This window comes from Mustela erminea, chromosome 1 (assembly GCF_009829155.1).
Source record: "Mustela erminea isolate mMusErm1 chromosome 1, mMusErm1.Pri, whole genome shotgun sequence".
NCBI classification, from domain to species: Eukaryota; Metazoa; Chordata; class Mammalia; order Carnivora; family Mustelidae; genus Mustela; species Mustela erminea.
In genome coordinates this window covers 101,824,568-101,839,064 of record NC_045614.1, presented here as the reverse complement: position 1 = coordinate 101,839,064, position 14,497 = coordinate 101,824,568, and the positions used below count along the sequence as shown (strand labels likewise).

Genomic DNA, 14,497 nt, shown 5'->3' with positions numbered 1-14,497 from the left:
ATTGGCCATATAATAATTATTGAAGGTAGTGTTGGGAAGTGGAAGTATGTTCTGCTGTTCTCTACTTTTTGTATATTTGAAGATTTCTATGATAAAGTACTACGTGCAGCTCGTTTGGGAACCATTGTAGCAGTAAGTAACAAGAGTTTACTCTCATCATCTTTGAGTCCTTAGGAAATAGTTCAAAAGAAAAGAAAAGCTATGTGTGTCTAGGATCATCCAAAGAATGTCCTGAAACTGTCCATTTTAACATTTAATCAGCTACTACTTCAGTGAGGACAGAAAAGGCATTCTTATTGCTCCGAATGATCCTGAGCTGGGTAGAATGATTGGATGAGTCTGTCACATTTCTTCTGCTGTCATAGAATTTGCTAGGTGTCACTTTTTCCCTGTCAGTTGTCAGATGATCAGTTTTCAAAAAAGAAAGACTTGTCAACAGAAATGGAATTGGCAGTCTGGCTTCTTTTCCCTGTCACCAATGACCCATGAATTAATTTGGTTTTAGGTTTTCATCATTCTTGTTTTATTTTTCTGCCCTTTTTGCTTTTCCTTTTCTCTAGAAATGATAATTTTTGGTTATAGTTTTTCTTTGTTTCATCTTCTTTCTCACTGCCTGATTACCTAGGTACAAGTCATTTCATGTTTAAATTGGCTGGATCCGTTTGTTTCTATGAATAGCTGATAACAAACGCTGGTCTCATAACAACTATTGTGTGTGTGTGGTCTAGTTCGTGGGTAGGTTGTTCCTTATGTGGTTGCTCACCTTTTTGGTATAGGAAGACTCTTACCTCTTTTGGGCATGCTATGTGGGCCAAATTATTTTTCAGAGTTCTAATTGTGGTAGAAGATCCTTTTGTACCAGCTTCCAGGAGTGAGATACTTTAAAGAAATAAACTTTTAATCCTTGGAATTTACAAACCTTTTTTTTAAAAAGATTTTAATTATTTATTAGAGAGAGAAAGGGCATGAGCATGAGTAAGGGGAAGGGTAGAAGGAGAGGGAAGCAGACTTCCTGCTGAGCAGGGAGCCCAGCAAGGGGCTCAGTCCCAGGACCCTGAGATCATGACCTGAGCCAAAGGCAGATGCTTAATTGACTGAGCCACCCAGGCGCCCCCAAACTTTGTCTTTGAACATTTATTTTGGATCTGCATTTTGTACTTAAGTTGCTTGTAGTTTCTGTTCTTACATGGTTAATAAGTGCTCTTCCTCTCTTCCATACTTAATATCTTAGTGGGTAATAAAATGCTCAGCTTTCCAGAAGAGGTTTGATCTTTAAAGTACAAAGATCTAAGAGAGTTAGTGGTCTAGAATAGCATTTTGCCAGTTCTGTATGATGTTTTCTAGTGTAAACCATATCTCTCTTGAATAGTCATGATTCATGTATGGTGGTAAAGATCCAAAAAGTCCTGCGTAAAAGAAAAGTGTTAAATTTTGGGATGCCTGGGTGGCTTGGTTGAACAACCACTTTTGGCTCAGGTCATGATACTGGAGTCCAAGGATCGAGTCCTGTGGTTGGGGGGCGGGGAAGGGGGTCTGCTCCCTCTGACCCTTCCTCCCCCAAGCTTGCTCTATCTCAAATAAATATCTTTTAAAAAAAAGAAGTGTTAAATTTTATTATCTCAATGTTTCCCAAACTTTACTTGATGATGGAACAACTTAAAAAAAAAGCAAATAGACTTTGACACTCTCTATAGGACTCAAAAAATAATTGGGAAATAACATCCTTAGAGAAATTAGTTGAGAGGTCTGGGGACAACTCTGGAGTGTTTCAAGCAGAATGAAGACTATGAGTTTTGTCCTGAGTCTAGTGCAGGGATGGACGGACTTTTATGGAAGGCCAGATAGTAAATATTTTCAGCCTTTTGGGCCATATGATCCCTGTCAGATCTGTTCAGCTCTGCTGTGAAAGCAGCCATGGACCGTGCTGACATGAATGTTCTAATGAGGCTTTACAGAAACAAGTTGCAGTCCTGTGGTGTGTTGCTCCCTAGTCTAGTGGCTATGTGTTCCTTCAAGCCAAGCCAAGGAGAGATGGAAAACATTTTATGTTCCTCTTAGACCTGCGCCAAGTATTCATAATTCTGGTTCCTTCACTATAAGCTGGTATTGAAAGGGTTAGGATTTGTTGTATGGTTAATGCCTAATTCCTCAGATTATTCACATTTGAGTAAGAAATTAGGAACATAATTTATCCTAGGGTTTACATTTAGAAACTGTACCAAGAATTTTTTGGTATCCCGGGAATTTTTTTTTTAGGGTTTAGGGTTTTATGTGGGATTACCTTTTGGCCTACAGTTCACGTCCATAACACTTTGGAGGATAGTTTGTGGTGTTTTGTCTTTTGTAAAATTTGTGTGACTAGCTAAGCAGTATATATTTCATCTCAATCTAAATTATAATTCTGTTTTTATTAAAATATCTAACGTGTTGGTTAGAAGGAGTTATCGTGAAAAAGTAGCATTGAAGTATGTTGCATGTATTTAGCATTTGTATATAAAACTGTTAATAAAATTGAAAATGTTTATTTTTCCCTCTGATAAATGCCAGTTTGAGGACTTTATCATAAAGAAACAATTGAAATTTAGAAAAAACTTTACTCTCAGAGATGTTTATTAAAACATTATGTATAACACTAAAAAACTTAGGGGTAGCTAAATATCCAACAAGGAGTGTTTTTGTATTTTATACACTGCTACGTGGAATTTTATGCAATTATTTAAAGTGGTTTTTATTAAAAGTAATAGTAGCCTGCTGGATAAAAATATTATCACCTTTAAAAAAATTTATTTATTTGAGCGAGAGAGAGCATGAGAGGGGAGAGCATCAGCCTCCCTGCTGAGCGGGGAGCTTGATAAAGGAGTTGCTCATGGGACTCCGCAATCATGACCTGAGCTGAAGGCAGTTGCTTAACTGACCAAGCTATCCAGGTGTCCCTATCACTTTTAATATAGGAAATTTTTAAACAGTAATGAAAACGTGTTCATATATGTTCTTTTTTTTTTTTTTTTTTAAGATTTATTTATTTATTTATTTGACAGAGATCACAAGTAGGCAGAGAAAGAGAGAGAGGAGGAAGCAGACTCCCTGTTGAGCAGAGAGCCCGATGCGGAGCTCCATCCCAGGACCCTGAGACCATGACCTGAGCTGAAGGCAGAGGCCTTAACCCACTGAGCCACCCAGGCACCCCATATGTTCTTTATTTTTATGTGTGTGTTTGTGTACATGTATGTACACACATATATCATAAATATATATACATAATATATACACACACACATATATACACATATATATACATAAAAGCAGTTACATAAATATGATGGCAGCAGTATTCCCCGCCCCCCCACCCCCCCGCATAATGAGACTTTGGGAAATTAAAGTTTTTTCTTTTTCTTGTTTTCTAAGTTTATTGTACTAAGCATTTTTTTAAAATGAGGATAACGTTTCTCTTTTTTTAAAGAGTAAACTGTGTATAGCTTTGATCTAATATTAATTTCTTTTAAAAATTTGTTCCAGAGAGTAGCAGATCGACTGTATGGTGTATATAAAGTACATGGGAATTATGGGCGAGTTTTCAGGTGAGCATTATATAAGCTTCTAAAATAATTGATTAGCTCTAATTAGCTTTTTGCCTGAGAACTATAATTCCTGAACATTTATGGGTCTGAAATGTAGAAGTTTAGTTTTCATTTATTTTTTATGTTACGGCGTAATTAGTTAATGTTTTATTCAAGTGTACTTAACATCCAGTGTTATATTAGTTTCAGGTGTACAGTGTAATGATTGAAAAATTCTATACATTTCTCAGTGCTCATCAAGATAAGTGTACTCTTAAATCCCCTTCACCTATTTCACCCATTTCCCAACCCCCTCCCCCATACCCTCCACTCCCTTGGTAACTACCAGTTTGTTTGTTTGTTTTTAAAGATTTTATTTATTTATTTGACAGACAGAGGTCACAAGCAGGCAGAAAGGCAGGCAGAGAGAGAGGAAGGGAAGCAGGCCCCCCACAGAGAGCCCGATGTGGGACTCGATCCTAGGACCCTGAGATCATGACCCGAGCTGAAGGCAGTGGCTTAACCCACTGAGCCACCCAGGAGCCCCTACCAGTTTGTTTTTGGTATTTAAGAGCCAGAGGGGTTTTTTTTGTCTGTCTGTATTTTTGTTGTGTTTCCTAAATTCCACATATGAGTGAAATCATATGGTGTTTGTTTTCCTCTGTCTGACTTACTGCACTTAATGTTATACTCTCTAGGTCCATTCATGTTGTTGCAAATGCAAAATTTTATTCTTTTTTATGGTACACACACAATGGATAAAGAAGATATGAGCTAGATATATATATAAGTATAAATATACATAAATATATAAATATATTTCTAGCTCAAATCTTTATCTGTTCACCTATATATGGACACTTGGGTTGATTCCATATCTTGGCTATTATACATAATGTTGCAATATACATGGGGTGCATATATCTTTCCGAATTTTTTTTCTATGGGTAATTTTTTTTTCTATGATTTTTGTTTTCTATGGGTAAAGAAAATCTGGGTGAATTCCTAGTAGTAGAATTACTGGATCATATGGTAATACTGTTTTTAATTTTTTGAGGAACCTCCATACTGTTTTCCAGAGTGGTTGCACCAGTTTGTATTCCCACAGACAGTGCAGGAGGATTCCTTTTTCTCCACATCCTCATCAATACTTGTTACCTCTTGTCATTTTGATTCTGGCGATTTTGACAGATGTGATACCTCATTATAGTTTTGATTTGCATTTCCCTGGTGATTAGTGATCTTGAGAATCTTTTCATGTGTCTCTTGTCTGCCTGTATGTCTTCTTTAGAAAAAATGTCTATTTAGGTCTTCTGCCTACTTTTTTTTTTTTAATTTTTTTTTTTTAAAGATTTTATTTATTTATTTGACAGAGAGAGATGACAAGCAGGCAGAGAGGCAGGCAGAGAGAGAGGAGGAAACAGGCTCCCTGCTGAGCAGAGAGCCTGATGCGGGACTCGATCCCAGGACCCTGAGATCATGACCTGAGCCGAAGGCAGCGGCTTAACCCACTGAGCCACCCAGGCGCCCCTTCTGCCTACTTTTAATTGGATTATTTGTGGGGTTTTGCACAAATTTGTGTTGGTTTGTACAGGTTCTTTTTATTTTGGATATTAACCCTTTATCAGATACATCATTTACAAATATCTTTTCTTATTCAGTAGGTTGTATTTTCATTTGGTTGATTGTTTCCTCACTGTACAAACGCTTTTTATTTTGGCTTTTGTTTTTCTTATCTGAGGAGACATATCTAGAAAAATGTTTCCTTTGGCTGATGTCAAAGAGGTTACTGCTTATGTTTTCTTCTAAGAGTTATGATTTCAGGCCTCACTTTTCTGACTTTAGTCCATTTTGAGTTTATTTTTGTGGTGCAAAAAAGTGGTTCAGTTTCATTCTTTTGCATGTAGCTGCCCAGTTTTTTGTTGAAGAGATTTGTTGAAGAGACTCCATTGTAATTATTTTTTTTTTAAAGATTTTTATTTATTTATTTGACAGAGAGAGAGATCACAAGTAGGCAGAGAGGCAGGCAGAGAGAGAGGGGGAAGCAGGCTCCCCCACTGAGCAGAGAGCCTGATGTGGGGATCGGTCCCTGGACCCTGGGATCATGAACTGAACTGAAGGCAGAAGCTTAACCCACTGAGCCACCCAGGTGCCCCTCCATTGTATATTCTTGCTTCCTTTATTGTAGATTGACCACATAGGTGTATGTTTATATCTGGGCTTCTATTCTGTTCCATTGATTTATGTATCTGTGTTTGTGCCAGTGACATATTGTTTTGATTACTACCGCTTTGTAGTATTTCTTGTAATCTGGTATTGTGATACCTCCAGCTTTGTTCTTCTTTCTTAAGGTTGCTTTGGCTGTTCGGGGTCTTCTATGATTCCTCACAGATTTTAGGATTATTTGTTCTAGTTCCATGAAAACTGCTGTTTGGTGTTTCGATAGGGATTGCATTTAAATCTCTAGATTGCTTTGGATAGTGTGACATGTTTTAACAATACTGGTTCTTTGAGTCCATGAATATGGAATGTCTTTTTATTTGTGTCCTCTTTAATTTCTTTCATCAGTTTTTATAGTTTTCAGAGATGACAGGTCTTTCACCTCTTTGGTATTTTTATTTTTAGTGATAGTTATAAGTGGTTCTTAATTTTTCTTTCTGCTGCATTATTAGTGTACAGAAATGTAGTAGTTTTTTGTATATCAATTTTGTGTCCTGCAACTTTACTGAATTCTTTATTGGTTGTAGTAGTTTTATGGTTGGGTCTTTAAGGTTTTCTGTATCTAGTATCATGACATTTGCAAAGAGTGAAATTTTTACTTCTTCCTTACCAATTCGGATGACTTGTATTTCTTTTTCTTGTCTGCTTGCTGTGGCTAGGACTTGAGTCCTGTTAACAGTGGTGAGCATTGACATCCTTGTTCCTTTACTTATCTTAGAGGAAAAGGTTTCAGTTTTTCAGCATTGAGTATGATGTTAACTGTGGGTTTTTCATATATAGCCTTTATTAATGTTGAGGTATGTTCCTTCTAAACCCACTTTGTTGAGAATTTTTATCAAGAATGAGTGTTGGACTTCATCAGATGCTTTTTCTGCATTTATGGATGATTATGTGGTTTTTATTCTTTCTCTTTTAATGTGATATATTATGTTGATTGATTTGTGAATATTGAACTACCCTTGCATTGCTAGAATAAGCCCCACTTGACTGTTGGAAAAGATCCTTTTAAGTATTTATTGTTGAATTTGGTTTGCTAGTATTTTTTTGAGAGTTTTTGCATTTGGTCTTGGTATCAGGACAGTGCTAGCCTTGTAGAATGAATTTAGTTTGAGAATAAGTATTAGCTCTTTTTTTAAAAAAATATTTTATTTATTTATTTGACAGACAGAGATCACAAGTAGGCAGAAAGGCAGGCAGAGAGAGAGGGAAGAAGCAGGCTCCCTGCCGAGCAGAGAGCCCGATGGGGGGCTGGATCCCAGGACCCTGAGATCATGACCTGAGCTGAAGGCAGAGGCTTTAACCCCCTGAGCCACCCAGGCGCCCCAGTATTAGCTCTTTCTTAAATGTTTGGTAGAATTTACTTGTTTAGCCATCTGATCTTAGACTTTTGTTTGTTGGGAGTTTTTTTTGGTTTTGTTTTGTTTTGTTAAACTGTTTCATTTTTATTGCAAGTAATCAGTCTGTTCAAATTTTCTATTTCGTCCTGATTCAGTTCTGGAGGCCTCTATTTCTAGGAATTTTACCCATTTCCTCTAGGTTGTTCAGTTTGTTGGCATATGTAATTTTTCATAATATTCTCTTGTAATTCTTTTTATATCTGTGGTGTTGGGGGTTTTTGTTATTTCTTGTTTTTTTTTTATTTTATTTTAGCCATACTGATATATATATAAGGTGATACTTCATTTTGATTTTGATTTACACTAGATAATTTATTCTTACTGATTTTTTTTTTTTTTTTTGGTTGATGTTGGTTTTTATTTCTTCTCCTTAATTTCTGATTTTATTTGGGTCTCTTTTTTTCTTGAGTCTGGCTAAAGGTTTACCAACTTTATCTTTTGACTAGCTCCTTATGATATCAATATCAAAGAATTTTGTTTTGAAATGATGTCTTATATAGTTTTCAAAGTTTTTGTTTTAAAGTATTTCTTAGACAATTATCATATGATCTCTCTGATATGAGGAATTTGAGAGATTGAGTGGGGGCTCGTGGTGGGTAGGGAGGGAAAAATTGAAATAAGATGGGACTGGGGAGGGAGACAAACTGTAAGAGACTCTTAATCTCACAAAACAAACTGAGGGTTGCTGGGTGGTGGGGGGTAAGGAGAGGATGGTTGGGTTATGGACACTGAGGAGGGTATGTGCTATGGTGAGTGCGGTGAAGTGTGTAAGCCTGATAATTCACAGACCTGTACCCCTGAGGCAAATAATACATTATATGTTAATGAAAAATTTTAAAATAAAATAAAATAAATTATTTCTTTCAATAAAAAATAAGAAATCCATTATGTTGAGCAGATGAAAATGAAACTACCCTGAAGCTATGACCAGTGCCCTTTATTTTGTTGGCAGAATGCCCAAGAAGATTCCATTGGAAATCACTGTTTTATAGAATTAGTGATACTCTTTTTTTTTTTCTTTCTTGGTGTTACTTTATAATTTTTGAAGGATTTTGCAAGAGAGTTTTTCAGTCTTGGAGTAGCTTTTGTGTTAATTAATTTAGAATATCTACTTGTGTATAGTGCTTGCATGTTGTGGTTATTTTTGAGCCTTTTGGATTCTTTTTTGTGTATTAATTATTTTGGTTTTGCCATCTTAGAAGTTGTTATCCAAATATTTTTATAGAAAATGTCTTGCTGGGGCGCCTGGGTGGCTCAGTGGGTTAAGCCGCTGCCTTCAGCTCAGGTCATGATCTCAGAGTCCTGGGATCGAGTCCTGCATCGGGTTCTCTGCTCAGCAGAGAGCCTGCTTCCCTCTCTCTCTCTCTGCCTGCCTCTCCATCTACTTGTGATTTCTCTCTGTCAAATAAATAAATAAAATCTTTAAAAAAAAAAGGAAAAAAAAAAAAAAAGAAAAAAAAAAAAGAAAAAAAAAAAAAGAAAATGTCTTGCTAATGTTGCATTATAAGTCCTTTTGATTGGATTAATTTAAAAATGATTCATTTTATATTTTTAAATAGGTAATACATTCATCTGGCACAAAATTCAATAGGAATAAAAGCTTTTTACAGTGAAAAGTCTCCCTTCTCTGTTAACTACCCAGGTCTCCTCTGAGACAGCTAATACAGTTTTCTTATGCATCCCTGTAGTAAAATGTAATTCTATAAATATATTAATATACAAACACAGTTGGGTGCTTAACCGACTGAGTCACTCCTTAAAAATATTAAGTAATCTTGACACCCACTGTGGGACTTGGACTTACAAGCCGGAGATCAAGAGTTGCATGATCTGACTGAGCCCACCAGGCTCCCCTATAGTTCATAGATGGACTTCAGGTTGTCAGAAGTTTCTGAAATTCCATGCCAAATTTTGTTTGTGATTTTTTTTTTTTTTCCTTCTTAGGGAAAAGGTCCATAGTTTTCATCAGTTTCTACAAAAGAGCCAAGGCCTTTTTTGATCTGATTCCTCTGTGACAATTCCCTACCCATTAAGTACTTTAAGATTCAGTTATTCCTCTTATAATGTTGATGTTAAATCTAAATGTTGATGTTAGAAACTACCCTTTAATAGTTCCTTGTATGTTGATGGTTTCCTCCTCTCCACTGTAACCTGGTTAACATTTCCTATTTCCAATCCTCGATATATCCTTGGACCCCAGGTTAGAACCTTTTGTTTAGTAGTGCTTCTTAAATTTTAATGGGCATATAGATCACCTGGAGAACTATAATTGAACTATATATTTCAAATTTAAGGTGACAGAGGTATGGAAAATGAATATTTTGGTGCAATAGATCTGGAATGGGTTCTGTGATCCTGCATTTATTTATTTATTTACCTTTTATTTTTTAAGATTTTATTTATTTATTTGTCAGAGAGAGCGAGCACACGCGCAAGCAGGGGTAGTGGCAGGCAGAGAGAGAAGCAGGCTTCCTGCTGAGCAAGGAACCTGTTGCTGGACTTGACCTCAGGACCCTGGGACCAGGACCTGAGCTGAAGGCAGGCACTTAACAATCTGAGCCACCCAGGCGTCCCTTTGATCCTGCATTTCTTTCTTTCTTTTTTTTTTTTTTAAAGATTTTATTTATTCAGTTATTTGAGAGAGAGAGCACAAGCAAGCAGAGAGAGAGGAGGAAGCAGGCTCCCCGCTGAGCAGAGAGCCCGATGTGGGGCTCGATCCCAGGACCCTGAGATCATGACCTGAGCCGAAGGCAGAGGCTTTAATCCACTGAGCCACCCAGGCGCCCCTGATCCTGCGTTTCTAATGAAATTCTAGGTCATGCTGTTGCTAGACCACAGTTTGAGTAGCGGAGGGCTAAGACTTATACGTACCTTGAGGTCTTGTGCTGTTACGTAGAATCCAGTATAGTTTCCCTCCTCACATTTATTAATTCACTATTGCTTCATTTTTTTCATTTTACCTGCAAGCTGTAAATACCATGTATTTATCAGGCTCTAAACTACTTAATAGGCATACATAGGTGATAAAGCATGAGTCCTACTTCCTTGAACTAGTTTTTGTCTTGTTTGGTAAACGAAGGAACTAAATTGGTTATGTTGGCCTTGAGTTGGTGGTACATAGTAAGGTGCTCAAAGATTAATTAAATGGATGAAGTACTTTTGGGATAGCCAATAGACAGTTAATCTGGACTGTTGATATTTTTTTTTTTCTTTTAAGAGAAAGGGGGACAGAGAGGCTAGGGCAGGGAGAGGGGCAGAAGAAGATAGAGAATCTTACCTCACACAGGGCTCAATCCTACAACCCTAGATCACGACCTGAGCTGAAATCAAGAGTCAGCTGCTTAACTGCCTGAGCTACCCAGATGCCGCATACCATTAATTCTGGTAACATGACCTACAGTTACATTAAATATGATCACTGCATTTCATTTTTGGCTAGTTGTATTTGTCATCTGCCAAAACCCTTAGGTTCCTTTCTCATGTGAAGAACAGGGCTTTGGATATATTGAATATGAGGTGACAGAGTTGTATAAAAGCAGAATTGTCCTCTAGGCATTATAAAAATAGCTTTAGTTTAAAAAAAAAAAAAGGTTAATTTGCTATTACTATCTTGAGAGTAGTTACAGACATATAAAGAAAGAACAGTATTAGAGGGAGCCTTACCTATTTTGTTTTTTAATCATAACCATAGTGTTGCGTAGGTGATTTATATGTTTGTTTTGCTTTGACAAGTATTAAAAATTATGAGGTTTTCTTCCTTCTGATACTGTAAGCATATAATCTGGTATTTCAACAACATAAAAATATATATAAAAACTACATGGTAACAAAATAATAGTGTTTAAATGTTTTTCTTTTATGATACATTGCAATTGAAGAGGCTTATGTAGAAATGACAACAAAGGGCGCCTGGCTGGCTCAGTTGGTAGATCATGTGACTCTGAGTCTTGGGGTTGTGAGTTCGAGCCCCATGTTTGGTATAGAGATTACTTAAAAATAATAAAATAAATCTTTAAAAAAAAACCGAAATGATAAAATGATCTATAGTTCTAATAGACTTTCTCATCAACTTTAGTACAATTATTGGAGCTTTACTGTGTACCTAATGTTTCTGTACAGTCATCTTTTTTGTTAGCTTAAATGTGTTCATCAGAATCATCCATAGAGCTTTAGAAAGTACACATATCTCAGCTCCACCCCAGAGATTCTGATTAAGTAGATCAAGAACAGGGCTAACACCCATAGTTTCTCAAACCTGTTCACTTGACTTGACAAATTGCCTTAAATAGGCACCTTACTTGAGAACGTTGTCTGTAAGCAGATGCAAGCTATTTTGTATGATACTTACTTTGAACTTAGCAGCAGCTGATAGCAACTTTTAAACTAACAATTTAAAGCTTTCACTTGCATTTAGTTGTTAAACTTAAGGGGAAAGCAGCATTTTTTTTTTTTTTAAGATTTCATTTATTTATTTGACAGACAGAGATCACAAGCAGGCAGAGGCAGAAGGGCGGCGGGGGAGCAGGCTCTCCTCGGAGCAGAGAGCCCAATGTGGGGCTCGATCCCAGGACCCTGGGATCATGACCTGAGCCGAAGGCAGAGGCTCCAACCCACTGAGCCACCCAGGCGCCCCAGGAGAGCAGCATATTTGAGTCACAGAAAATAAATCCAAATACAGATGCTTTATTGTTTAAAAGGTAGCTAGGAAAGAAACCTTATAAAATATCCCTTTTGAAAATATTCCATATCTAATTCATGGTGTGTTTGGTTTTATCTTTTTCTCCCTAGTGAGTGGAGTGCCATAGAGAAAGAAATGGGGGATGGACTGCAGAGTGCTGGTCACCATATGGATGTGTAAGTACCTAGAACAGTTAAGGTAAAACCTGGCGTGAAGTCTGGTAGGAAAATATTAGTGATTCTTCTGTTTTTATCAAGTTTGCTGGCTTTTATATTATACTCTGTGGATCCAGATCTGACTTATACAAGTTTATTTCAGGAATGAAGGTTAATTTAAAAACATTCAGAAATCAAATCAGTCCAGTTCATGTATTAGTAGAATAAAGAAGAAAACCTGCATGTTAAGTTCATTCAGTTCATGTAGAAAAACACTTCAGCATCCACTCACAATAAAAATGCCCATCTAACCAAGAATAAAAGGAATTTCTTCAGTTTAAAACTTAAAACTAGTATTGTACCTAATAGTGAAATATTAAAAATGAAAACTTAGAGATAATACTGTATTTAATAGTGAAGTATTGATGCTTTTTCCAAGGAATAAGGTAAAGTTGTCTGCTCTTACCACTTCTTGTAAACTTTGTACTAGTAAGTCCTACTCAGGCAAGAAAAAAACAAGTAAGAGGCATTAGTCTTAGAAAGGAAGAATTAAAACTATCTTTTTTTGTAGTTAACAGGATCCTTTACATGGAAAATCATAAAGAATCAACCAAAAATATAATAGAACTAACAGCTGAATTTAACAAGGATGCCAAATATAAGATCAATTATTAAAAATAAAACTGTTGGGATGCCTGGGTGGCTCAGTGGGTTAAGCTGCTGCCTTCAGCTCAGGTCATGATCTCAGGGTCCTAGGATCAAGTCCTGCATCGAGCCCTGCATCGGGCTCTGCTTAGCAGGAAGCCTGCCTCCCCCATTCTCTCTGCCAGCCTCCCTGCCTACTTGTGATCTGTCTGTCAAATAAATAAATAAAATCTTTAAAATTTAAAAAAAAAGCATTTTTATATACTAGCAACAAATTGAAAAGCAATACTTTTCATAATAGCATCAAAACAAAGTATTACAGATTAATAAAGACTTCATATATAAACACTGCTGAGAGAAAATTTTAAAGACCTAAATAAATGGAGAGAATGTATGTCTTCATGGATTGGAAAACTCAGTAGTGTTAATATGTCCCTTCTTCCCAAACTGCAGTCCCAGTCAAAATTCTGATAACATTTTAATGGAAATTGTTATACTAATTCTAAAGCTTACATGGAAATTCAAAGGACCTAGAGTAGCCAAAACAGTCTTAAGAATGAACAAACCTGGAACTTATTACCTGATTGATTTCTTTCTTTCTTTCTTTCTTTTTTTTTTAGATTTTTTAAAAAGATTTTTATTTAGGGGCACCTGAGTGGCTCAGTGGGTTAAGCCTCTGCCTTCAGCTCAGGTCATGATCTCAGAGTCGTGGGATCGAGTCCCACATGAGGCTGTCTGCTTGGCGGGGAGCCTGCTTCCCCTCTCTCTCTGCCTACTTGTGATCTCTCTCTGTCAAATAAATAAAAATCTTTAAAAAAAAAAAAAGATATTTATTTATTTGAGAGAGAGAGAGAGCATGAGAGGGCAGAAGGTCAGAGGGAGAAGCAGACTCCCCACGGGGCTGGGAACTTGATCCTGGAACTCCGGGATCATGACCTGAACCGAAGGCAGTTGCTTAACCAACTGAACCACCCACGCGCCCCATATTACCTGATTTCAAGACTTTCTATAAAGATACAGTAATTATCAAGATAGGATTTGATATAAAGGTAAACAGATCAATGGAACAGAATAAAGTGCAGAAATAGACCAGCATTTAAATAGTACATTTCAAGAAGTGGTTCTGGAATAACTGGTTATCTACATGGAAAAAAATTAACCTTGAGCTATTTCTCATACCTTACGTAAAAACTAATATAATTTGGATCATATACATAAGTATAAAAGCTAAAATTACAGCTTTTAGTAGAATACATAAGAGAATATCATTGCAAACTTCAAATTAGCAAGGATTTCTTAAAGAGAATATGAAAAAAATGTTTAAATGGTGAATTATCCTGTATCAAAGTTAAATATTTCGCTTATCAGAAGATACTATTATAGGTGGGGAGGAATGTGGGTAGTTAGTGTTAGAGAAGATGAAGGCGTTGTGGTGATAGTGGTTAACGTTTGCAGAACAGTGTGAATGTACTTAATGCCACTTAACTACATGTAAAAATTATTAAAAAGTAAATTTATGTTTATTTAACACACACACACACACGCACACACACACGATACTACTAAAATAATGAAGAGATAAGCCAGTGAGTAGGAGTAAACATTTCCAAGCACAGTAGATAACTACAACTCAGTAATAAAGAGACAGAAAATACTTATTTTAGCTAAATATTTCTTTGGGCCATATTCAAGCTAACTGGCTACTTTCCAACCAATTTGCTTAACCCTAAGAAGTTTTCCTGTATCCTCTTGATTTAGCATTTTCAGGAATTTAGGATTATCCCTTCAGTTGATTTTTTTAAAGCATTAAATAAAATTAATTTCAGTACTGCTATCTAAAAATCA

The 14,497-nt window shown here is 36.4% G+C and overlaps 1 protein-coding gene across 1 annotated transcript in view; it reads left to right on the top strand.

The window, feature by feature from the left end:
• The window catches only part of SNX4 (sorting nexin 4), a 61,741-nt gene that overhangs the window by 33,747 nt on the left and 13,497 nt on the right, over window positions 1–14,497 (top strand). Inside the window, exons 8-9 of the mRNA XM_032335876.1 lie at window positions 3,517–3,578; window positions 11,963–12,028. Coding sequence (XP_032191767.1) covers window positions 3,517–3,578; window positions 11,963–12,028 — 128 coding nt within the window. The remainder of the gene's footprint in view (window positions 1–3,516; window positions 3,579–11,962; window positions 12,029–14,497) is intronic.